Source organism: Scyliorhinus torazame, chromosome 15 (genome assembly GCF_047496885.1).
Source record: "Scyliorhinus torazame isolate Kashiwa2021f chromosome 15, sScyTor2.1, whole genome shotgun sequence".
Classification (NCBI taxonomy): domain Eukaryota; kingdom Metazoa; phylum Chordata; class Chondrichthyes; order Carcharhiniformes; family Scyliorhinidae; genus Scyliorhinus; species Scyliorhinus torazame.
The window spans coordinates 163612289-163639459 of record NC_092721.1 but is presented as its reverse complement, the minus strand read 5'-3'; the positions used below and the strand labels follow the sequence as shown (position 1 = coordinate 163639459).

Below are 27171 nucleotides of genomic sequence, written 5' to 3'. Positions count from 1 at the left end.
CTTCCACAGCCTCTGCACAAAACTCTTAGCAACACACCACCTGACACAAGGGCCACCTGAAGCCACTTTACATATCAGTGTCAATCATTGGATACTTAAACTAAATGAGACAACTAATTGCAATGTCTCTTAATGCATTACTTAACTCTTAACCCATTACTTAACATCAGCACTTGTCTGCCCATGAAAATAACTCCACTTGAAATGCCCAATTCATCACAAAGGGGCTGAAAGATTCTCGGATCTGTGGGAATCTCTTGCACTGTGTCTCGCCATCCCCTGATGATGTCTTAATGCCCTGAAGACGAGGGGCGGGATTCTGCGCAAATTGTCGGGGTGGGAAAAAACGGCACAAACCCTGGCGGGAACCACTCCGGCGTCGAGCCGCCCCAAAGATGCGGAATCCTCCACACCTTCGGGGGCTAGGACGCCGCTGGAGTGGTTTGCGCCACGCGGCCGGTGGGAAGGGGCTTGGCGCTTTGCCAACCAGCGCCGAAGGGCCTCCGCCGGCCGCCGCGAGTTGGCGCATGCATGGGAGCGGTTCATCTCCGCGTCGGCCATCGCGGATCGGTACAAGGCTGACGCGGAGGAATAGAGTGCCCCCACGGCACAGGCCCGCCCGCAGATCGGTGTGCCCCGATCGCGGGCCAGGCCACCGTGGGAGAACCCCCCGGGCCAGATCCCCCCGTGGACCCCGGAGGCCGCCCACTGAGCTGGATCCCGCCGGTAGGGTCCAACCTTGATTTATGCCGGCGGGACCCTCGTTATACAGGCGGGACTTCGGCCCATCGCGGCCCGGAGAATTTGGGCGGCCCCGTGGCCCATTGCGTCCCGCTGGTCCCCGCCATTCTCTGAGGCGGGCAGCACGATTCAAGCCGGGGCAATTTTTGGGGGGCCGGAGAATTCGGAGGACGGCGGGGTGGGATACACGCCAACCCCCGGCGATTCTCCGATCCGGTGGGGGGTCGGAGAATCCCGCCCAAAATCTCTGCAAGTCTCTCTCCGGATCTTCTCATATTTATATCGTCCAAATTGCATTAGGTCAATGCTGTACACATCAAATTCCATATCTCCTTCCATTCCTTTGGACATCCAACAGTATATATCTCCTGTCTTCTGGGGTTGGGTAGCCTGCTCAATGTATCAGACACAACCGTGAGATTTCCATGTTTGTACCTGACCTCCCAAGCATAGCTTTTCCACTTTGATTAACAATCTTTGGAGGAGAAGTGGCGCGCTGGTGAGCGGCTTTCTCCAAATCATCTTTAGTGACTTGCCATCACCCTCAACAACAAAGTGTTTGCCGAATGGATATGTATGAATCTGGTGACGCCTGAACCCCAATGCCAATGAAGCTTTTTCGATGATTGAATTGTTCACCTGGGTAGGTGATGGACTCTTGGAACTGAAAGCAACTGGTCTGCCTTCCTCTGGCAGACATTCTCCAAGATTCTTTTATGAAGTGTCTACTTTGCTTTTCTTGGATCTGCTTCAGCAGAAAGAGAATGTTTTAATGAATCAAACACATGATGATTATCGTCATACCACACGAGTATCTTTTTTTTTCTTTTTAAAAGATTTTCCTTTTCTTTTTATATACATTTAGAGTACCCAATTATTTTCTTTCCAATTAAGGGGCAATTTAGCGTGGCCAATCCACCTAACCAGCACATCTTTGGGTTGTGGGGGTGAAACCTACGCAGACACGGGGAGAATGTGCAAACTCCACACGGACAGTGACCCAGGGCCGGGATTCAAACCCGGGTCCTCAGCGACGTAGTCCCAGTGCTAACCACTGCACCACCATGCTGCCCCCAAGGGTATCTTTCTTGAGAGGTTCAAACAGTGATACTGCCTTCTCAGGAAAAAAAATCAAGTTATGTGGTGCTAAGAAATTCAATAGGCCCAAATACCTCTATAAATCTTCTTCTTCCTGAGGAGTAGGCATTGATTGCACATCCTCAACCTTACTGGAATCTGGTCGTATTCCAGAATCAGAGTAAATTGAATCGAGGAAAGTAATATGGTTCACATTTTTTTTCTATTACCCAGGAGACATTCTTTTCTAGCTATCGCCATTAGAATGTTAACATTTTTGTTAAGTTCTTCTTTGGTACTCACCATGACTTCTATGTCATCTGCAATACAAACACAGCCAGGAACATATTCATTAATGCAATCCATCTATTGTTGAAACAAGCCCTGGCTCAATGACAGGCCAAATGGGAACTGTAGAAAATAATACGTTATAATCAACATCCTGAATCTTTTTCATTCCTGCTCGGACAGGTGCACTGACCAATATCCATGCTTCGCAACCTATTTAAGGAAAAACTTGGTTCTAGCAAACCTTGGGTTGTGCTCCTCCAGAGTAGGCATCTGCTGAGGGAAACTCTTGATTATTCAACTTAAACTTCTGGGATCCAAGCATAATCTAATGGTACTGTCTTTCTTAGTCACAGTGGTTATTGTGTTACACCAATCTGTGATGCTGAACACGATGAATAATCCCTTGCCATTCCATGATGTCAAGCCTTTAATTTGTACTTTATATGGACACTGCACTTTGGTGGTGAATCCATGAAGGGAACTGGGTTGTCTCTTAGATGAAGAAAGGCTTCTCCTCCCCCCAGAGTGTAAATCCTATCTGGGTAATTCTGTTGCAGATCTTGAATGGACTCAATTGGGTCATGTTTGCCTTGACTATCTAGCATTGGTGCTTTACTGATGTTGTGAATCATCACAATTGGGAGTTCATTGCATGCTGTCTGATGCATTGGTGTGAATAATAGAAGACATGTGATGACCATACAGAACTTCCATATCTGCACTTCAACTCCGTATATTGGTGAACCGTCATATGTGATGAGTCTCAATCGTGTTGGCTGTAACAGACTCCACTTCGCCAGGTACATGTCTGAGGATCCACAGTGGTACAATGATGGCACTTGCTCAGCATCAATCTTCAGTTGTAGCTTGTGCTTGCCATTTGTACCAGGATATATGGTCACAATGGTGTTGAAAGTTTCCAGTTGGGAGATTTAGTACACATGCTATGTGACACACTACATGGAAAACTTTGTTCACTTTCAAACTCGCGTTTGTCTCTCTCAGTGCCTTATTTGCCATCTACGTCACTGCCTAACTCGTGGGCATACCTTTGCTTGAACTGGTATTTGGTAAACTATTTCTTACTCTTGCCACTGCTTTTGGCTGAGCTGTAGCTTCTGACCACTTCCTCGCTGCTAGAATTTCTACACAATCTTGCCCAACATTCCTTTAGACTACACCCTTTGCATAAAACTCCAAATGAATAATAATTATGTGGCTGGTGCAGTAGACTGCACTTTGCCTTGTCTAGGTGCCTTGCCCATGGTTGTTGTTGCTCCAAGCATTTGAGATATTGCCTGCCCGTAACTGTAACCTCATATTTTGTCCCATCTTTAAGAAGAATGTCAAAGTCATGCCCCTTTTCTGTATCAAGCGGATCCTTTTGGAACGCCTCTATAGCAGCTGACATGATTACCAGCTCCGTTTTCTTTCAGAGTTCTGCATCTGAAAAATTGTAATATCTGTCTTTGTTCCAACATCTAGTAATGAACTGGTCAATAGTTTCTTTGGACTGCTGTCAGTGTGAGTCACTATATTCTGAAGTGACCTGAACTGATCCTCCAGTGTTGTCCAATGATTAGAGGGGTCTCTCTGGTCTGCTTCTGACAGTCTAGAAGTGCTGGTGCGATGGAGATCTTCATTGCCAATCACTATTTTATATTTACTGCCAGCTTGTTGGGCTCTGTGACTGTGAAGTGGTTAGAACTCTAACCCCAATGGAGACTACCATGGATGGGGAGCAACTTCCTCAACAATCACTCTCACTTCAGTTCAAGGTATCACATCACACATCCACTTATTCTGGGTCTGAGAAAGTAAACCACTCCTTCCCCAAGGAAGGCAACTATTAGGCGACATTACCTTCTTCCAGATGGCCAGTAAATTATTTAACAGGCTAAGTTACAACTACCCGGATATTATAAGGATCTAGTGGCTCTCTTCAAAAATTGTGGGTGGGATTCTCCATTGGTTGACGCTGGAATCGGGAATCGCAATTGGGTGGAATCGCAATCTGGCGCCGAAATTGTGGCAGGCGCCGATTTGACGGCAAATCACAATTCTCCGTCCCCTCGACAGCAGAATGCATGTACAGTAAATACTGTTTGCAAATCATTAGCGGGCCCGACCCGGTATTCTCGGGAGCCTCTGTGATTCTCCACCTCTGATGAGCGGGTTGGCTGGTGTGGGGGGGCCCTGCCAGGGCCACGGGAGAGGGGATGACCCCGCCATGGGACTGGGGCGGTGTCCAGGCATGGACCGCCATCACCGAGGCCTGCAAGGCAGCCATCTGCCACGTACCCTACTGACCATCTACCTTGGCCCCTAGTTCTGCAGAGTCACACTCTGCAGAGTCGCACCTGCCATATGGGTGCCCCCACCCCTGCACCCCACCCTCTGCTGTACCCTCCCCACCCGGCCATCACCCACCGGCAGGGCATTACGAGGCCCATTCAAGGGCAACTCCCACTGTAGCCCCTACGGGGGCACCGGGTGGGTGGGCGGAGTGCACTGCTGGCAAGGGCAATGTTCTCCTATGGTACAGCTGGCATCAGGGATGGGCGCCAGGGCCAGAGTCCCGACGTTCCCAGCCATGGCCTCTGGTGACTGGGCCACGCTCAGAGGCGCCACTGCAATTTCCAGGTGGCTCTGGCATATGGCTGCCTAAGAGGCAGCAACCCTGTCCTGGGCCTCGGCCAGCACCTGCACTGAATTCCCTAGGCCTTGGACATGCTGATCCATATCCGACAGTGACGCCACCTGTGCGATGTTGGCCTGGATGGCATGCATGGTCGGCACCACCTCCTGCTTCTGCACACAGCTGGACTCTTCCACCTGCACCTGCAGGTGCTGGATGCTCGCCGACAACCCCTCATGTAGTCCCTGGGTCGCATTCCTTGCCGGAGTTAACCAAGGTGTGGGATCTAACCCCCGTGCCGCGGAGACCCTGAGCGAATGCCGTTTAGCACTGGGCTCCACCAGCGTATACGAGGTGCACTGCCACTTGGGAGGGGAAGGTCCTCCAAGGCAACTGGGGGCCCATGGGTGGTTGGACATTGGGCAGAGCCGTACCCTGGCACCCCAATGTCATCCGGGCATTGCCACCTGGGCACCCTGACAGCACCATGTGGGTGCCACCCTGACAGTGTCAAGATGTCTGGGTGCCATTTTGCCCATGCCACAGATCGGGCCCACGGGTGCCCTACCCTGACGAGTTGGGATGCGAGGGGCTCGGCGACCCCTCAGTGGTAAGTTGGGGGCTTCCGGAGGCCGCGGTGGGGGTTTCAGAGATCGATAATCTCTTCCTGAACTGGCGAGCTGAGCCCATTAGTGCAGGAAATGGGACTAAGTGCGGCCTTGGCGGAGCGTTCCTCGCTGAGGCCCAGAAATGAAGCAGAGTCCTGTTTAATAGTGGGGTTGTTCTCGGTGCTGCAAGCACCAGGAAACACCCGGTTAAACACGCCCAACATGGGACTCTGTTTTGTTTCCATTAAATCACACCCTATCTTAATAATTCATTTACAAATTTATTACAGAACTATTTAACCCATAATACACTTTAAAGTTGATATGAACATCGCAACGTTAATGACTGGAAGAGATAAAAAAAACATAGCTCCAAAAGAGGATCCTAATAAAATATTTTAAAAGTACAATGTTACAGGTAACATCAGTTATGGACATCCATCAATATTGAAAGTAGTGATACCTGAATTCCGAGTATCAGTTGTTGGGACAGTTCGACAGAAAAGCTGTATGCTTTCCGATATCCAACCCCTCGACAACCAGAGAAATATCGAGTGGGCATTCTGCCCCTCTTCTGCAATAGGTCCGATCGCCACTGGAATGTTTATACCTTGCAAAAGCAGGTTACCTCTGCTTTAATGGGTGCTGCGTACATGATTAAAGTCCTCCCTTTAGATGTGTTCTTATTATGCACTATTATTTAATTGTTAAAATTATTTTATCATGCCTTACACTGTGAGCGTCACAACAGGTCATCATGTACTCATAACACATTCTTAACGTCTTTCCTGTTTTTCCTCCAATTATTTCTACTTTTCTCCCTAAAAGTGATTTTAAACCTTTTGCAGAGAAATAGGGACTTCCATAGTCTGTTTCTAAGTTTGCAATAACGTTCCTATTATAATGTCTGATTCTGATTTGCTGAGCTGAGCTTTAGGAATGTCTGTGTAAGGAGAAATGGGTACCAAGCCATACCATCATGGATTCACTTAAGATTCCTTTGTAAATGAATAAAGTAGTTAAGAGCTATAATTTATCTTCCCTAAAATCCTTTGCTAACTTTAAAAGTAATTAAGAGAGACCCTCGTGATACCTTGTGCGTGGTACAGACAAGGTCTGTCGACTGTCCAGAGCTGTCAAGCCAGTGCTGCTGATATTTGAAGGCTTCTAGGAAAAGAGGGCTGTCCATGAAGCTGTGTCCATTTTCTCAATTCTACAATATGGTGTCCTAAATACATATGAATTCGATCCATTACTCATGTATTTCTTTCACAACTGCAAGACACAAGAGGCACAGCTCCATAAGCTATCTAAACAATTTGAATTCGCTGAGGACATCCAGAGCCTTCCAATCCGTAATTAGATCCGAAATTGACATAGTGTCAATATTTCTTGCTTTTCAAAAATTATCTTTCCCAAGGTTTTCCCCTGAAACAAATTTTCCTTGATGTAAAAAAAACAGTGCAGGTCGCCTGTGGCTTCAGCACCGGGCCCTGCCACCTCTCAGCTTTGTGGGTTCAATGCAAAGCCTCTGCACTGGGTGGTCATAGAGCTCTTTTCAGCAGGAAAAACGTAGGATGCTCAACAGCTCTGGAGTCTCCCAGCTCCAATTCAGATTGACTTTCCCAGCCTGATTCTACCTTTGCAGCTCCCATTCCAATACACCTCCTCTTTCAATTACCCACTCTCTAAAAGTAACAATTCTCGATGGTCCTCGGAGGCTATTGGGTAATCAGGGATAGTGCAGGGTGGTCCTCTCCTCCTCCCCCAAGAACACGGGCACCTCAGCACTGCCCAGCTGGTGCCTTGGCACTGCCACCCTGGCACTGGCCAGGTGGCACCACATAGCCAGCAGGAGCACTCCCAGGGTGCCAGGCTGGCAGTGCCATGGTCTGGATGGCACTGCCAAGGATCAGGGCCTGAGGGGCCATGCCCATGAAAGGAGAGTGGAAGTGGGGGGAATGATGGTTGGGGGGAGTGAAGGGTGGGGGTCCTGGAAGAGGGGGGGTTGCTGAAGAGGGGTGCCCTCAGTGACTCCATAGCAAGGTGTTCTTATTTGGGGAGAAGGGTGTGGGTTACCGTCCAGTTGTGAGGATGACATTGCCCATGGGTGGGGTGTGTGGAGAGCCTTTCAAAATGGCAGCCCGATATCGAAGGAGCCGGTCTGGCCAGGTGAGTTCAGCTCCTCAGTGATGAAAATTTTACAGCCGTGCTGCACCCGAAAGGCAGCTTGCCGTGACGCAGCGTGGCCGATAGAAGCCGGGAGACTCCGCTCCTGGGATCTACCAGGCTCGCAATGCCTCACAAGATCTAATGATATCACATGAGACGTTGCAATGTAAATCCCACCCATTGTCAGCGGAATCACTTTTGAGCAAATCTGCATATTAAAACAAGACAGCTAGTCTCACTTCAATGTGCAGATTCCTGAGGTACCCGAGGCATGGGGTCTATCTCCTTCACTTTGGAGACTTCGGATGAGCGCTGTTCAGTACTAGTCTCCACAAACCAGACGGAACGGCATTTGTGGAGTCTCCCAGGGGATCAGTGGCCGACGGAAAACCTCCAGCAAAACCCGCTACAAATGACACTTAGAAACGTTTTTCATTAGATCGCGCCCTATGTAATGGAAATGTTATGCTTTATTCTTCCAAGCCAGTCTCTTCCAAGAGACTTGAAATTGCTGGTCCCCAATCCAGAGGCTTAATATTGAAACATCTGATGCAACATTGGTGATTCTCATTTTAAAAAATGAAGTCCAAATACATAACTATTTCTTTTAGTATGTTCTTCAAAACTGCATCCAAATTTAATTGTTGTAATAAAAGCAAATTACTGCGGATGCTGGAATTTGAAACCAAAGAGAAAATGCTGGAAAATCTCAACAGGTCTGGCAGCATCTGTAGGGAGAGAAAAGAGTTAAAGTTTTAAGTCCAAATGACCCTTTGTCAAAAGCCTCCTCTCAAAAGCTTTTGACAAAGGGTCATTTGGACTCGAAACGTTAGCTCTTTTCTCTCCCTACAGATGCTGCCAGATCTGCTGAGATTTTCCAGCATTTTCTCTTAATTGTTGTAATGTGAATTCTTGTCTATGAAGTGCCAGCAAAGGAGCCACCCACCCACTCCCAATTTAAACTGCTACAATAAAGTAATATAACTTCTGACTAAAAAATATAATGCATCAATCAATCTAGCAGAGCTTGATTGTGCTCATTAACAAGTATCTGTTAAATGGTATGGACTGCATTATATATATATAAATCTATAAAATGATATAATGTATACATTATTCTAAACAATAAGCAACTGATTTCTAGATCATTTCTCCTGAGCTGCAAAATATTGGTAATTAAAACAGTTTTTCCACGAAAAGCGAGTGCAAGTATTTAATGATTTTATGTTCTTTGCTTTCTTGGTTTATGAATGATAGTAGATGTTTGTTAATCAGTATACACAAGGGCAGCATGGTGGTGCAGTGGTTAGCACTTCCGCCTCACGGCGCCGAGATCCCAGGTTCAATCCTGGCTCTGGGCCATTGTCTGTGTGGAGTTTGCACATTTTCCCCGTGTTTGCGTGGGTTTCGCCCCCACAGCCCAAAGATGTGCAGGCTAGGTGGATTGGCCACGCTAAAATTGCCCCCGAATTGGAAAAAAATGAATTGGGTACTATAAATTTTTTTAAAAATTACGTATACATACGCTAAGTACATTTACCCATACAGTGCGTGGGAAATGGTCTTTTGTTGGACAAAACTTAGGCTGAAGTAATACAATTTTCATTACATAATTCAATCAGTTAGCTAATTGCCATTCTTCGTTGAACAATCTTTTTCTTCAGGCTTATCATAAGGCCAATGATGAACGTCGCACGTACCTGATGGAAATTGCACAAGTAAGTTTTATTGCGTTTGTCAACAATCTGGAACCATGCAGTACTTAACCAAGAAATTCCAATATGTTCCCTGGCATTATTTTCAATGATTTTGTAAACTAATTTACAACCTTATTATTTATTATTTATTGAGCGAATGCAAATCCTCGTAGCCAAGCCACGGCCTCCTCATGAGTCTACCACTTAGCCCCTAGGCAAGACCCTCCTCAGTAATGTGCAGCACTGTTTGTGTCTTGTTAAAGCAATCCTTCACAAACTTGTTAAAAAGTCGCACGAGAAAATCATCATCAGGGCTCAAAAATGTTGCAGAGAATTCTGATCCGCATTAACCGGTTTTTGGCTTTTTTTTTTTTTCATTTCATTTACTTTAAAAAGAAAAATATTGATTAATGATGAAATCTTTGCAATACTGCCTGGGTAGATTTATGAGCTCAAAAGTATAATGCAGCTGTGTTCGGATACAAAATTGATGTTTAAACTTCCTTTGGTTTATGACCATCTCCTGCTAATGGAACTTTGGCTCTTTAATAGCTCATTTAAGTCAGCACTCCGTGTTCAAGCAAAAATTGGTCAAATCGTAAGTGGTCTAACTTCAGCTGAACAATGTTATTTTACTCATAGTTTTTGCATCTACTTAACAGAAAAGAAGATGTGATGCCTTTTTCATATTTCATCATTTATAATCTAGACTATTGAAAGCAAGTTGAAAAATACTGTGGTTAATTCTCCGCCTCCCCTGTCACGTGTTTCTCAGCGGCGAGCTGTCGCTGGCAGCGGGATTCTCCATTCCTGCCTCTGGCAAATGAAATTTCCCATTGTAGCCACCCCATGCCGCCTGGAAACCCGTGGGCAGGGGTACGGTGCAGGCGGAACGGAGAATCCTGCTGGTGGAGGATTCACCCCACTGCATAGTCTGAAGGTCAAATAACTTTAGATGTAAAATGTCCCATCTTACCATAAATTTGAAAGGACACGCTAACAAAACAAATATGCTTCAATATACTTACAGTGTGAGTGTGTGCTGTTGTAAATGTTTATCTGCTTACAACAGGTAAATTTTGATCTGTCCTTCCAATCTTGGAAATATGTTTGAGGTTACCTCCAAGGTCAGTAATAGATCTCTTGACTATTAAGCAGTATCTTATTTGCTGCCACCAGAAAGCATTTTAACTGTTATATTCTTTAACAATCACAGATTTCGAAGTATATTCAGTTTAAAGCAAAGTAGTGACATAAATGGATCAAATCAAAAAGTGAAAGACATTTGTGCACCTGAGACAATGCGCAGTGTGGGGCACAGCATAAATGAGTAACCCCATGACCAATCTGTTCAATATGATCTTGCACAAACACTCGCTGAATCATCGGACTGTGTCTCACTTTAGCATTTTTGACACGTCTGGAAATAAAAAGGGGCACAACCTTGGGTTTAATACACGCTTGGAGAAATTCAATAGATAGCTTACCCGTAAGTCAAACCATGTTACTGCTATCCTGAATTTGGTCTTTGTAATATCTCTCAGATATACAAATAGTCGTTTGGTCATACAGAACTTGAGTATTGCTGAAAAAGCTTTTTGGCTTGCACTCATCAGGATTGCTATCAGTCATTAATAACTGGTGCATTGTAGTGTGGCTTGCCTGTTGGGCCTGATCCTCCTTCTGGGGTCTGGAAATGGACAAGGGGGTTCTATTCGGGTCCTCTTCCTGCCCTGGTGGAAGTGAAGTCACAGGCCCAATTTTCATGGGGGCATCTGGTAATTGGCTGGAGGGCATATTGGGTGACCAATCAGCAACCTCAGGGGCACGAATGGAGGTGGGTTTGAATGAGCACAGGCCCAATTTAAACAGCAATTACTATGGTTACCATTTTACTGAATCAATTGCTGTACGCATGGAGCAGGAGGGATAGAGGGCTGAAATCCAAGGCAGGGCTGCAATACAGACCTAAAGATTCTCCTTAAGACAGTGAGAGAAAGCAGGAGGTTCTTTTTATGGAGGGTGGCATGAGAAGGCCACCCTCTCAAACCAAGCAGGCCTGGATAGGGGTGGCTGAGACTATAAACAGACAGAGTGTGGTAAGGATGAACTGTTTGAAGTGCAGAAAAAACGGTTCAATTACCTTTTTCTCTCTGAAACTGAATGCAATGCCAGACCCTCAAGATGGTCCCCTTGGGTATTCAACCTCAAGCAGCCAGTCCTTCTGAGGAGCCCGAGGGTGCATACTGCTCCTGATCATGGGAGTAATATGTTCCCAGTGTATTTACTGGCCCCTCAGGAGGGCTCAGAGCCCTAGTACAGCTGAGGACTGGTTAGCATTGATACGGCGGCTCCCTATCTCCGTGAACAAATGGCATGGCCATTGAGACCAGCAGTACTTTATCTCTCTCTCTTTTGCTCTTGCAGGAGCATTGGGCACATGCTGCCCAAGAAAAGGTGCAGATTGGAGACAGGGTTCCCTGTCATATTATCACCACCATGCAAGAGACCCGGATAGAGAGCATCAAGGTGGCTGACCACAAGCAAGTTGGAGAAGGTGAAGTGGGCACCCCTGGTGGACAGGGTGAATAGAAACGGCAATACATAGATTAAGGGAGTGCAGTGCACGTGACATCTGACAACATGCCAAAGCCACAGCTGCATTGGGAAGCCTCGGAACTACAGAGACCTCTGCTCTCTAAGACTAGCTCTTATGATCTCTTTATGTGTTTTCCACAGGTTCAAACATTGAGGAAGAAAGACAGATTGTTGTATCTTTATCAGACTAAGTGCTGCAAGACGATACCTCAGAGCAATCACCATGCCTCCTTTCACACGCATCCTCGACCAGCTCAGATACAATCATTTTGGTGGGTCCTCGCATGTGCATAGATTGGGTGATGAACACATCACAAGTGGGCAGGAGAGGGTGACCGAGATAGAGACTACTATGGAAAGTCCCACTTGAAGGATGGAGGACAAATACAGCCCTGATCAGCTGGCACAGGTTTAGGGGTTAGGAATCACAAGAAGAGAGGCTGTATGAGACCAGCAAACCAGATGTGTTCCCACATGTCAGAGTTCCCCGAGGCAACGCACAGTCATGGGCTGAGAGAGGAGGAATCAATTCAGTGGATGTGCACCACCATAACTCAAGGTTTTGAATGCATGAGCTTCTGCATTGAGAGTGACCAATCTCATTGAAAGCCATATGCAGCAGCACTCTGAATGCATGCAGGAACTGCACTTTGATATTCACAGAATGCATGCTGCAGCCTTAACTGGCCAGTGATGCTGGAGGAACTGGCAGCTGTGTCCCAGCTGGTGCTCCCCTCCAGCCATCTGTGCCAGCTAGAGGCTGAGGCCGTCACCAGAGAGATTGAGGGTGCCATTCCTCACAGTGCATCATTGGCTTCCTTGCTGGCCTCTCTGACTGAGGGACCATCTGCGCAGCAAGGCCCAACGATGGAATCTACCCCATGCAGCAGCCTCCGGAGATGCCCCTCCGCCTCCCCGTGCCTCCATGCCGAGGACAACGATCACGTGAATCTCAGGTGAAAGCTAAGATAAGTGAGCAAGTTCTCTCTACCTCATCCAAGGCCACAAGGAGAGCACTGGGTACAAGTGGCCGAGAGCAGAGACGACTGCATGGGCAGAATGCTGAGCGGGTCATTGGAGTTTAGTTCACCTGTACATGTGCACTTTTTCTCTTATTGAACACTGTGTAAATATTGACAGGTGATGCAAGACATGTCAGCTTCAATTTTTTAATGGAAGAGAAGAGCGAAGAAGTGGTGAAGGGGAGCGAGGGTCCTTGTAAGAGGACTGAATCTTCTGGATAGATGTGAAATCTTCATTGGTATTAAAAGTGGATACGTTCTCACAGCAGCTCAAAGTGAGCTCCAGACCATGCTGTCCTCCTGGGTGCCCTGGTGGCCACATGACTGCCTGAGATTGTGGCCTGTAACTGGAGAGAAATTAATGATTGAGGCAGAATCCATTACGCCCTCACCTGCTGAATCTGTCCGGCTCTCCCAAATATGGCATTTATTACCTATGATGCAGTAGTGAGCAGCCACTTGCAAGATGCAACCCTCGTCCAAAACTGATCCATGGAAGGAGCCAGGGACAAAGGTTTTTACAGGCACTGGTGGCCAAGGCACAATCTCCATCTGCCTGGAGAGTCACAGTCTCCTGCTGCTTTGGCCCTTGTTCATCTCCAGATAGCTCGATTCATGCTGAGGGTGTGGCCCCCATGTCCTTCCTGCCCCTCGACACTCTCCGCTACCTTTCTCATATACGGGGCTCTGCCCTTCTCGTGGAGAATATTTCTCCTCATACTCACTGGACCCAAGATTTGAGATTCTTTTAAAAAAAAAATTAATTTATGAGATTTGGTGTCGCTGGTTAGGCCAGCATTTATTGCCCATCCTTAGTTGCCCTTCAGAAGGTGGTGGTGAGTTGCTTTCTTGAGCTGCTGCAGTCCTTCAGGAGTAGGTACACCCACTGTGCTGTTAGGTAGGGAGTTCCAGGATTTTGCCCCAGCGACTGAAAGAACGGCAATATATTTCCAAGTCAGGGTAGTGAGTGACTTGGAGGGGAACCTCCAGGTGATGGGGTTCCCAGGTATCTGCTGCTCTTGTCCTTCTAGATGGTAGTGGTCATGGGTTTGGAAGGTGCTATCGGAGGAACCTTGGCGAGTCACTGCGGTGCATTGTGTAGATGGTACACAAGGCTGCCACTGTTCGGCGGTGGTGGAGGGTTTGAATGTTTGTGGAAGGAGGAGCAATCAAGCGGGGTGCTTTGTCCTGAATGGTGTCACGTTTCTTGAGTGTTGTTGGAGCTGCACTCATCCAGGCAGGTGGAGAGTATTCCATTACTTCTGACTTGTGCCTTGTAGATGGTTGACAGGCTTTGGGGGTCAGGAGGTAAGTTACTCACCGTAGGATTCCTAGCCTTTGACCTGCCCTGGTAGCCACAGTATTAGTGGGGCTAGTCCAGTTCAGTTTCTGATCAGTGGTAACCCCCAGGATGTTGATTGTGGGGGATTCAGCGATGGTAATGCCAAGGGGTGATGGTTAGATCCTCTCTTGTAGGAGATGGTCATTGCCTGACACTTGTGTGGCACGAATATAACTTGCCACTTGTCAGCCCAAGCCTGTCTTGTCCAGGTCTTGCTACATTTGGACAGGGGCTCCTTCATTATCTGAGGAGTCGCAAATGGTGCTGAACACTGTGCAGTCATCCACAAACATCCCCACTTCTGATTTTGTAGTTTCTCCAAACCCGCCTGTCAATCTGGTGTTTGTAGTTAAGAATCATCTATAAATTTGACCAGTGGGCGGCACAGGGCGCAGTGGTTAGCACTGTGCTGCCTCAAGGCACTGAGGACCCCAGTACGATCCAGGCCCCAGGTCACTGTCCGTGTGGAGTTTGTACATTCTCCCCATGTTTACATGGGTCTCAACCCCCACAACCCAAAGATGTGCACGGTAGGTGGATTGGCCATGCTTAAATTGCCCCTTAATTGGAAAAAAAAGGAATTAGGTGCTCTAAAAAAAATTTTTAAGTCTATAAATTAGACCAACTTGCATTAGCTTTTGAACCCAATTCATTGATGCAGGTTAAAAATGGTTTGATCTCCAGGGCTTGCTTTTGTGACTCCCCATACCTTTTAACAACTATCCATTGCTGTTAATCTGTGAGCCCATTTCTTATCCATTTCCAAGATTTACACTGAAACCCCTACACATTTAATCATCATTAATAACTTGCTGAATGGAACTTTATCAAATGTCTTGTAGAAGTTTAGGTGCACCACAGTGTGTTGATTTCCGTTTTTCACATGAATGATACCATTTGCTCGAAAAAGTCAAGGGGGTTGCTAAGGCGGGAACTTCCCAAATTTGCCAAAATGCTAAATTAGGACTTTACCCTATTATCAGTATTTGTAACTTTTTTCATGCTGCTTCATTTCTCTGTACAGCAGCGCCTCCCAAATTGTGGGTCATGACCTCCATGAGATTTTGGGGGCGACGAGTTCTGAGGCAGTAATGGCTGCCATAGACTTTGGACCGATTTTCTTAAGAAAAGGCTGTAAAACGTTAGGTGTACACGGTGATCAAAATGTTAATTATTTTTGTGGTAAACACATTTTCAGCTGTATTTTCAATATATTAAGGAACAGTTTTCAAGCAGAATTTATGAAAAATACATCTTAAAATGTTGCCAAATTGAGCTGGTTCAGGGCAGATTTTATGTTCCGTGAGGTAGTGGTAATGTCACTAGAGTAATAATCCAGAGGCCAGGCTAATATCCAGGGGACACAGGTTCAAATCCCACCATGGTAGCTGATGGAATTTGAATTAATTTAATAAAATCTAGAATTGAAGGCTAGTCTCAGTGACGGTGACCATAAACTATCATATCTTGTTGTAAAAACCCATCTGGCTCATTAATGTCCTTTTGGGAAGGACACCTGCCATCCTTATCTTGTCTGGCCTACTTGTGACTCCGGACAGTAAGGTGGTTAACTGCCCTCTGAAGTGGTGTAACAAACCACACAGTTCAAGGACAATTTGGGATGGGCATTAAATGCTGACCTTGCCAGCGACGCCCATACCCTATGAAAGAATAAATATGCAAATGATGTTTCAGCCTGAAAAAGCTTTTTCAAAACTTGCACTTTTGTTTGACACAATTTGCTCCTGAATCACTGATGAAATGAAATGAAAATCGCTTATTGTCACAAGTAGGCTTCAAATGAAGTTACTGTGAAAAGCCCCTAGTCGCCACATTCCGGCGCCTGTTCGGGGAGGCTGATTGCACCCAAAGTGGAAATTCTAGCTCTGTGCTTTTAATGCTATTCTCACCTGCTGCACTGTGCTCCTGACTCACTCAATTTAACTGATAAATAGAAAGATCTGTAATCAAACAACAAGAAAGTAAAAAAACAAGATCTGTGTAATTAAAGTAAAAAAAACAAGATCTGTGTAATTAAAAAAGTTTAACTATAAGAAAGTAAGTCAAGATATATGGATAAGGATTACTCTGGAACCATTATAAAATGGTTGTCACTGATTTAGGGTTTTTTTTCCCCAGTGAACTGTTGCTGTTTATATTTTTGAAACATGTTTCAATTGATTTTGCTTGTAACAACGTTGTTGAATAAAGATTTAAATACAAAAGAAAAGAAAACAGAAGATCCAAAGAAAACAGTGTGAAACTAAACGAAAATGGGGAAACAAAGGAAATATTTGAACATTGGCTTCAATGCTTCGAGACCTACATTGACTCCTCCACAACGACTCCCTTGGAGAACCAAACTGCGACTCCTCCACGCTCGGGTGAGCCATCGAATCTCGGTAATGATTAAGAAAGCGGCCACGTACGAGGAGGCGGTCGCAACCTTCAAGGCGCACTTCGTGAAGCCCATAAACGAGGTGTTCGCTCGACACCTCCTCACTACTCGTCGTCAACGTGCCGGAGAATCACTGGACGAGTATCTGGAAACCCTGACTCTACTCGTGAGGAACTGCAACTATCAAGATGTGACAGCGGAGGAGCATATGAACTCACAGATCCGGGACATCTACGTGGCGTGGGTCCGCTTGAACTATATCAGGCAGCGCCTGCTGGAAAACGGGACCTCGGACCTGCGGGACAGGGTAAAGCTAGCTACCTCGCTAGAGGTGGCCTACCAGAACCTTAGCGCGCATTCCCCGCGGGCCTGGACAACCCCTCGTGGACACTATCGTCGTGGCCCCCATCGGACCCGCCTACATCGCAGGCCTGCGCCGTGCGTCTGCCAGCCCAGCCCGGAGAAATGCAATGCTACTTCTGCGGCCAGGGCCAACACCCCCAGCAGCTTAGCCCAGCCTGCTCAGCGACATGCAGCGACTGCGTGAAAAAGTGACACTAAGCGAGAGTCTATCTGGGCCGACCTAAGGCCCAGAAATCGAAAACGCACCAGGCCCGACCTATGGATTCGCAGCCCTACAAACCCCGCAATGTGGCTGCATGCCTGCCCGGAACGCCCCCTCCAGATGCGTCATCGACATCGTGCGAATCGTGGGGGCCGCCATCTAGGCCGCCGGCCACAACACCGACCGACACGTGCGACGGATGGGGGCGGCCATCTTGGTCGCCATCGTCCATCCCGTCCAACATGTGCGACACATGGGAGCCGCCATCTTGTGACTCCACCGACCACGCAGGCTACCCGCAGCTGGGCACGGTGACCCTCGATCAGTCGCAGCCGAAACCGCTAAAGAACTCCATGAAGGTCGTCCGGGTCAACGGGCACGAGACCCCCGCCTCTTCGACTCCGGGAGCACGGAGAGCTTTGTCCACCCCGACATGGTAAGGTGCTGCTCCCTCCAAACCTACCCCGCCTCACAAACAATCTCCCTTGCCTCCGGGTCTTATTCGGTCCAGATACGGGGGTACTGTATCGCCAATCACACTATGCAGGGCGTGGAGTATACCCGCTTTAAGCTCTACGTCCTCTCCCACCTCTGCGCCCCCATTACTGCTCTGATTGGATTTTCAGTGTAATCACCGAAGCCTGACCCTACAGTTCGGCGGACCCTTGCCCCCCCTCACAGTATGCAGCCTCGCGACCCTCAAGGTCCCCCCCCCTTTGCGAATCTCACTCCTGACTGTAAGCCCATTGCCACCAGGAGCAGGCGGTACAGCTCGCTAGACATGGTATTTATCAAGTCGGAGGTCCAACGACTGTTGAGTGAAGGGATCATAGAGGCCAGCAACAGCTCCTGGAGAGCGCAAGTGGTGGTCGTCCGGACCGGGAAAAGAACCGGATGATTGTGGACTACAGCCAGACAATTAACCGGTTCACGCAACTGGATGTGTAACACCTTCCCCGCATAGCGGAGATGGCCAACCAGATCGTGCAGTACCGTGTGTTCTCCATGGTCGATCTGAAGTCGGCCTACCACCAGCTCCCAATCCGCCCGGAAGAACGTCACTACACTGCCTTTGAAGCAGCCGCCCGACTCTTCCACTTCCTCAGAGTTCCCTTCGGCATCACTAATGGGGTCTCGGTCTTTCAGAGAACGACGGACCGAATGGTGGACCAGTATGGTTTGCGGGCGACATACCCGTACCTGGACAACGTGACCATCTGTGGCCATGATCAGCAGGACCATGACGCCAACCTTCAGAGGTTCCTCCAGGCCGCCCAATCCCTCAATCTTTCATACAACAAAGAAAAGTGTGTCTTCCGTACTACCCGACTGGCCATCCTTAGGCTACGTCGTGGAGAACGGAGTCCGATGGCCCGACTCCGACCGTATGCGCCCCCTCACAGAACTCACCCCTCTCCACAGCCTCAAGGCCCTAAAACGATGCCTGGGGCTGTTCTCCTACTACGCCCAGTGGGTCCCCAACTACGCAGACAAAGACCACCCATTTATTCAAACCACCAGTTTCCCCCTGACGGATGAAGCCCGCTCGGCCTTCAGCCGCATCAAGGCCAACATCACCAAGGCCGCAATGCACGCGGTGGACGAGTCCGTCCCCTTCCAGGTAGAGAGCGATGCGTCAGACGTCGCCCTGACCGCCACCCTCAACCAGGCGGGCAGGCCAGTAGCATTCTTCTCTAGGACCCTCCACGATTCCAAAATCCGACACTCTCGGTCGAGAAGGAAGCACAAGCCATAGTGGAAGCCGTGCGACATTGGAGGCACTACCTCGCCGGTAGGAGGTTCACCCTCGTCACCGACCAACGGTCGGTCGCCTTCATGTTCGACAACGCACAACGGGGCAAAATAAAATCCTGAGGTGGAGGATCGAACTCTCCACCTACAATTACGATATCAAGTATCGTCCTGGGAAGTTCAACGAGCCCACAGATGCCCTGTCCCGTGGCACATGCGCCAGCGCGCAAGATGACCGACTTCGGGCTATCCGCAATGACCTCTGTCACCCGGCTTACCCACTTCATTAAGGCCCGCAATCTGTCCTTCTCCACCGAGGAGGTCAAGGCAAGACTGCCAAGTCTGCGCAGAGTGCAAACCGCGTTTCTAACGGCCAAGCAAGGCCCGCCTCGTAAAGGCCTCCCGGCCCTTTGAACGCCTAAGTATCGATTTCAAAGGGCCCCTCCCCTCCACCAACCGTAATATATATTTTCTCACCGTCATCGACGAGTACTCCCGCTTCCCCTTTGCTGTCCCCTGCCCCGACATGACCTCGGCCAGTGTAATAAAGGCACTGCACAGCATCTTCACATTGTTCGGTTTCCCTGCCTACCCCGAAGACTGCCACTAGTGGGCATGGCTCCACCCTCATCTCCACATCCTTGGACATGGCCTTGAAAAAGGCAGTCCAGTACTGACATCTGGATTATGGCTTAAACCCACAATCTCCTTACTCAAAGGAGGAAGTGTTATCCACTGATCCATGGCTGACACCATTACAGATGGGTTAAATTCCCCTTGCGTTCGCCACCCCAGTCTACATATACGTAATACCACCATGGTGTAATTTTACAGGGTAACTGTCCAAGTCTATTCAGCAACATTTTTGGGATATTTTCTAGCATATTACAATGTAATTTATATGTGATTCCTTTTCAGATATTTTGTAGACTTTGATTTGCCCTAGTGGCTGTAGTTTACAGCTTGATGTTAGAAGTGTAATAATAATAATAATCTTTATTGTCACAAGTCGGCTTACATTAACACTGCAATGAAGTTACTATGAAAATAATGAGTATCTACCCTTGAAACTTTGTATTACCCATACTTGATCACAGTATTCCCAATCCATGATCAAATTAATATAGAACTGCTGCATGGTAGGCATACGGTGAGTTGAGACTAACTGCACTTGACATGAAGGCAGCATTTGACTGGATGTGGCATGAAGGAACCCTGGCAAAATTGAAGTCAATGCGAAGCAGGGAGGAAACTCTCCACTGGTTGGGGTCATACCTATCATAAAAGGAAGGTGGTCCAGGGAAGTGAGATCGAAATATCGGAGATGGGAGGAGAAAGGAATTAGGACACTAAAGATTTGTTTCTCGGGGGTCGTTTTGCGGGATTGAAGGAGCTGGGAGAGAATTATGGGCAGGCGCAGGGGGAAATATTTAGATACATGCAGGTTTGAGACTTTGCCAGAAAGGAGATACAGAGCTTCCCAGTAGAGCCGGCTTCCACATTGCTGGAGGTGCTGCTGACGTCAGGGGGACTGGAGAAGGGGGTTGTATCGGTGGTTTACGGAGCTATTTTGGAGGAGGAGAAGTGATCAAGGCAAAGTGGGAGGAAGAGTTGGGAGAGGGTATGGAGGAGGGGTTCTGGTGTGAGGTGCTCCGGGGGGTGAACGCCTCCACCTCGTGTGCGAGGTTGGGGCTGATACAGCTGAAGGTGGTGAGCGCACCTTACAAGGGCGAGGATGATCCGGCTCTTTGAGGGGGTAGAAGATGTGTGTGTGGTGGGGAGGGGGGGGGGAAGAGAGAGAGCGCAAACCACGTTCATATGTTTTGGCCCTGTCCAAAGCTGGAGGATTACTGAAAGGAGGTGTTTAGGGTAATCTCTAAAGTAGGGCATGTGAAACTGGACCCGGGCCCTCGGGAGGCCATATTCAGGGTGTCGGATCAACCAGGGTTGGAAATGGGCGCGGAAGCAGATGTTGTAGCCTTCGCCTTGTTGATCGCCCAAAGGTGGATCCTGTTAGGGTAGAGATCAACCTCTCCACCCTGTGCCCTGGTGTGGCGGGGGGGGGGGGACCTGCTGCAATTCTTGACTCTTGAAAAGGTCAAATTTGAAGATGACGGTCCTCCCGAGATTCCTATTTGTATTTCAGTGTCTCCCCATCTTTATTCCGCAGTCCTTTTTTAAGCGGGTTAACAGAGTGATCACGGGCTTTGTCTGGGCGGGCAAGACCCCGCGAGTAAGGAAGGTAATGCTTGAGCGGAGTCGGGGAGAGGGCGGGCTGGCGCTGCCAAATTTTAGCAACTATTACTGGGCGGCTAATATAGCCATGATCAGGAAGTGGGTGGTGGGGGAGGGGTTGGCATGGGAGCATATGGAGGCGGCTTCTTGTAAGGGCACCAGTCTGGGGGCGTTGGTAACTGCGCCACTGCCGTTCCCGCCGGCACGGTACTCCACCAGTCCAGTGGTGGTGGCGGCCCTGAGAGTCTGGGGGAAATGGAGGAGGCATGTGGGAGCATCGGGCTGGGCCCCAATCTGTGATAATCACCGGTTTGCCCCAGGGAGTATGGGCGGGGGGGGGTTCCGGTTATGGCAGAGAGCGGGGATTGAGAGGATGGGGGATATGTTCATAGAGGGGAGCTTTCTGAGTATGAGGGCATTGGAGGAAATGTTTGGGTTGGCAAGGGGGAACAAATTCAGATATCTGCAGGTGCAGGACTTCCTTCGTAAACAGGTGTCAACCTTCCCGCTCCTACCGTTAAGGGGGATTCAGGACAGGGTAGTTTTCAGAGGAAGAGTAGGAGAAGGGAGCGTCTCGGACATTTATAAGGAGCTTATGGGGTCGGAGGAGACGCAGACCGAGGAGCTGAAGCGCAAGTGGGAGGAGGAGCTGGGAGGTGAGATAGAGGATGGTCTATGGGCAGACACGTTGAGTAGAGTCAACGCATCCGCAACATGTGCCAGGCTCAGGCTGATACAATTTAAGGTTGTTCACCGGGCTCACATGACAGTGACCCGGATGAGCAGATTCTTTGGGGTGGAGGACAGGTACGCAAAATGTGCGGGAGGACGGGCGAACCATGTCCATATGTTTTGGACATGTCCAACGATTAGGGGATTCTGACAGGGGTTTGCGGACGTCATGTCCACAGTGTTGAAAACAAGGGTGGCGCTGAGTCCAGAGGTGGCGATTTTCAGGGTGTCGGAAGACCCGGGAATCCAGGAGGAGAAAGAGGCAGACGTTCTGGCCTTTGCTTCCCTGGTAGCCCGGAGATGGATACTATTAGCATGGAGGGACTCAAAGCCCCCGAAGTCGGAGACCTGGCTATCGGACATGGCTAGCTTTCTCTGTTTGGATAAAATCAAGTTCGCCTTGAGAGGGTCACTGTTAGGGTTCACCCGGAGGTGGCAACCGTTCGTCGACTTCTTTGCGGAAAATTAATCGTCAGCAGACGGGGTGGGGGAGTAGTTTAGATTAGAGTCGGGGGTCAATAAGGGTGGGACCTGTACGAAAGGTAAATGGCTTTTGCACTATGTTTATGGTTTCATGTATATTGTTTATTTTGTTGTTGTTTATACCAAAAATACCTCAATAAAATGTTTATAAAAAAAAAAGAAAAGGTCAAATTTGAACTGAGGGGAAGGATGGAGGGGTTCTACAATTCATGGGCGTTATTCATTATGCACTTCCAAGAATTGGATCACATCGAACATTAGGGGTGGGGGTGTGGAGGACTTTCTGTGTTAATGGTGACAATGGGTAATTCCGGATTCCTTTTTGTCATTTGTTTATGTTAAATGCGGGCTAATGTCTGGGGTTTGCTGGGAGGATGGGACCATTGTTATTGATATGGGGATTGACATTACTGATTATTGTTTATTGTTGGGTGAAAATTTGGGAGAAAATGTGAAAAAGGAGAATAAAAAATATATATTTTTTAAATAAAAGGGAGGTGGTTGTGGTTGTTGAAGGCCAATCATCTCAGTCCCTGGAGCATTGCTACAGAGTTCATCAGGGTAGTGCCCTCAGCTGAACCATCGACAGATGCTTCATCAATGACCTTCCTTTCATCATAACATCAGAAGGAGGATATTCACTGATGATTTCACCATGTTCAGCACCATTCACAAAGCCTCAGACACTGAAACAGTCCAAGTGCAAATGCAGCAAGACCTGGATGACAATCAGGCTTGGGCTGACTCGTGGCAAATAACATTCCCACCAGATGGGTGCCAGGCAATGATCATCTCCAACAAGAGAAAATCTAACCAATTCCACGTGACATTCAAAAGCATTATTATCGCTGAATCCCCTACTATCAACAACCTTGTGATTACTGCTGACCAAAAACAATAAGAGCAGGTCAGAGGCTGGAAACTCTGCAGCAAGTAGCTCACTTCCTGAGTCACAAAGCCTGCACACCATCACCATACAAGGCAGAAGTCAGGTGAGTGATGGAATACGCTCCAATTGCCTAGGTGAGTGTGGCTCCAACAACACTCAAGACGCTTGACACAATTCAGGACAAAGCAGCCAGCTGGATCAGCACCCCTCTATCACATTCACTCCCTTTACCACTAATGCAGTGCAGCAGTGTGTACCACATACAAGATACACTGCAGTAACTCACCAAGCCTCTTTCAACAGCACATTCTAAATCCGTCATCAATGCCACATACAATTAGGAGCAGGAGGCCCGTCAGTCCTGCTCCACCATTTCGTAAAGGCTGATCTGATATCTGATAGTGGCCTCAACTCCATTTTTCTGCCTACCCTTATTCCTTGTTAGTCAAGAATCTATCTACCTCTGCCCTGAAACTATTCGATGATTCTGCCTCCAGCATTCTCCAGGGAAGAGAATTCCATGGACTCATGACTCAGAGAGAAAAAAATTCTTCTCATCTCTGTCTTAAATGGGAGACCCTTATTCTTAAACTGTGTCCGACAGTTCTCGAGGGCGATTTTGAGCCCACAGTTTCCGGCATAGGGTCAAATTCCAGAGAGAACTGAAAAAAGCAATTTTCTCCGGAGCGATTGGGTTTTGCAAATTTGTGTCCCCCCCACACACCGGTGGAGTAGCGCAAAATGCACCGAGGGAGCCCGGGAACCTCATTTGAATATAGTAGCATGTCATTAGTGAGCACTCTCTTCAAGACCTTCACTTCCCCCCCCCCCCCCCCCCCCCATTCACAGAATATTAGTCACCAGATGCCAGCATGACATCATGCTGGTGTCAGTTACAAAAAGTGTGAACCTGGCAGCCTCACCGCTGAGGGGGATATCGGAGGTGAACGCTCAGACAGCCATGATTCCCCAGGCTCTTCACTGCTCAGGGTGCACCGGAGAAGACATGGGGGCACAGATAAGTTCAACTCTGAGCTGGGGGGTCAGTCACTCATTGTCAGGGGGGAGGGGTCTCTAGCATGCCCTACTATCCATTCACTTTGAGGACCCTGCATCGCTCGTGTCTTCCTTGCTGGGCTTGTGGTCAAATCACCTCTGAGGGAGTGTCTATTCTTGGTGAGAGCTTGAAAGTGTGTGGAAGGAGGTGAATACTGAGGGTCAGCGCTGGGGGCAATTGTGAGGTTCCTGGGTGGAGGTCCCACGAGTGGCCAGACTGCAATAGCAGAGCGAGGTTCTCAGGAATGGGTTACATCCCTTGGGGAAGTATACCTAAACTATGAGTACAACCCTACACTCAGGCAGAACACTGAGGACCAATATGTCAGGCTCTTTTGAATATTAATTCCACTTGTCTGGAAATAAGTTTGTAGGGGTGGGAAATGGGAGAATGAGGGTGCCCTCCAGATGTATGCTTTTCATGCTACTTGTAGGCTATATTCCAAACAGTTGTGCCTTGTCTGTCACAAGAGATTCATTTGCTTGATATGCAATTTCACGCTTCATTGACAAGTTAATTGTGCCAATGAAATATAGAAGAGCCAAGGTTCGCTGCCACTGATTTGATTCCCAAGCACTCCCAAGATGCCTGCTTATTTTGCGGCCTTGTGGAGTCTGTGGAACATGCGCATATAAGTTGCTTTAGATTGCAATCCCTTTTCAGTTATTTGAAAAACCTTTTGTCACAGTTTTGTTTGCACTTCAGCCCCACACTCCTGATCTGCATGCACCTGGTGCAGAGGGGCAAGGAGGGAGGAGGACTTCCTTGTGAACCTGCTCCTGGGCCTGGCAAAACTTGCCAGAAACAGGTCTAGGCAGTGGATGACCAAGGGTCTGCCCATCCACCACAGCTACCTTCACAGGTGTCATTGGAGAGAGGGAGAATGTGGTGTCCACTGACACAATCGAGGTCTTGCATTCCCGCTGGGCACCTCAGGGACTGGTGCCTTTAATCCTATTTTAGTTTGATGTTTGAAGCTTTATTTCTGATTTCTTTTTGTTTAAGGCAGGAATCCCTTAAGGAGTTTTCCTTTTTAATTTTTCCCCCAGTTTATTTAATTTAGTTTAATTGTTTTATACAAAATGGTTGAACTCCAATGATCATACAAGAGTCAACGTCACACAGATAACACTGATATGTATTCCAATGCAAGGCTTCATGGTTAAGTCTAACATCACTCACCACATTCTAGGTCATGACGGGTGGTCTTGGAGGTGCCCCGTGAAGATGCAGACTCTGGTCCCATGCATCCACTCAAATACCCTGAAGGTTATGGGGAGGGTGGCAGTTTGGGAAAGGTGCCACTGAGACTCTACAGGGTCCAGGCCCCTAATCCTGGTGGCGTTGAGAGGGACAGCTGTGGGGATTTGCCAGTGTGATAAGGGGAGGGTCTGAGGTAGCACAGTGGTTAGCACCGTTGCTTCACAACGCCAGGGTCCCGGGTTCGATTCCTGCTTGGGTCACTGTCTGTGTGGAGTCTGCACGTTCTCCCAGTGTCTGCATGGATTTCCTTCCGGTGCTCCGGTTTCCTCCCACAAGTCCCGGAAGACGTGCTGTTAGGTGAATTTGACATTCTGAATTCTCCCTCAGTGTACCCGAACAGGCGCCGGAGTGTGACGACTGGGACATTTTCACGGTAACTTCATTGCAGTGTTAATGCAATCCTACTTGTGACAATAATAAAGATTATTATTATTATATTGGAGTGGCACTCACTATTGGGAGTGCACCAGTGAAGGTTCCAGAGGAATGGAGGCCTGAGGGACAGGGCTCTGGGCTCTGTCCGGAATCCTCACTATTCACTTTGAAGTTCTCTTCATATCAGTGCATAGTTTCTGGAGAATCATGGGATCCGCCGAGTTAGCCTTTTTACTCCTAGTGATTGAGCAGCAGCACAGACAGTGACGTGTCGTTGCATATGGCCAGGACCAGTGCCCTACAGAGATGAGGCTGGGCCCATAGCTGTTCCGGGAGCTGCACCACAGAAAGTACAGCCCCGTAGGAGAAACTACCAGTAGAGGGATATCCTACCTACATATGTCAAAGTTTCAGTGCCGGAGAAGACTGCATCTGTCCTGATGGACCATCTTTGCCATTTCCTGCAAGATCTGGCACCACATGGAATGGGAGGACACCCACTGTTGAGTCCCTTAAAGTTACCACCGCTCTGAACTTCTATGCGGATTGTTTCAAGCCGGTACCGGTAACCTGTGTGGCACCTCCCAGCCAGCCACACGTAAATGCACTTGGGAGGTAACAGACACCCTTTAGCGAGGGCCCACATCCATAAAAACTTGAACTTGGACCAGGACAGCCAGGATGATTGTCTTCACCTGCCTAGCAGGCATGTCCCAGGTGCAAGACGTGATATACTGCACCCACATGGCCCTTTGGTCTCCATAGCATCGTGCGGCACCATTCAGTGACTGCAGGGAATTCCACCCTCAATATCCAACTCGTTTGTGACCACACAATGCGTATAATGCAGGAATATGTCCGTTTCCTGGGAAGTATCCATGACAATTACACCTTGGGACACATTCAGATCCCAGATGTTTTTGCAGGAAAGCAGTGGTTGGAGGGGTGGCTCCTCAGGGATAAGGGGCACCCACTCAGGAGGTGGCTGATGCCGTCAGTACGAATATCACAACACCTGCGGACACTCGCTACAATGAGTCTCATGCATCAATGCAACTGCTGGTTGAGCACGAGATTAGACTTCTCAAGATGCGGTTCCGGTACCTAGACCGGGTGGGAGGTTCCCTCCAACACAGCCCCCAGAGGGTGTCCCACATTACTGTGGCCTGCTGCGCTCCCCACAACCTAACGCTGCAGAGGGGAGATCAGTTGGACCAGGAGGAGATGGAGGAACAT

General features: G+C 48.3%; 1 protein-coding gene across 3 annotated transcripts in view; it reads left to right on the top strand.

The window, feature by feature from the left end:
• Positions 1-27171, top strand: part of ccdc169 (coiled-coil domain containing 169) — a 144506-nt gene that overhangs the window by 83528 nt on the left and 33807 nt on the right. For 2 of the 3 annotated variants that reach the window (XM_072477035.1, XM_072477034.1), the window contains exon 6: positions 9192-9245. In XM_072477035.1, the coding sequence (XP_072333136.1) occupies positions 9192-9245 (54 nt within the window). Of the gene's footprint in view, positions 1-9191; positions 9246-11651; positions 11782-27171 lie in introns of all 3 variants that reach the window. The other variant, XR_011935219.1, reaches the window with a different exon arrangement.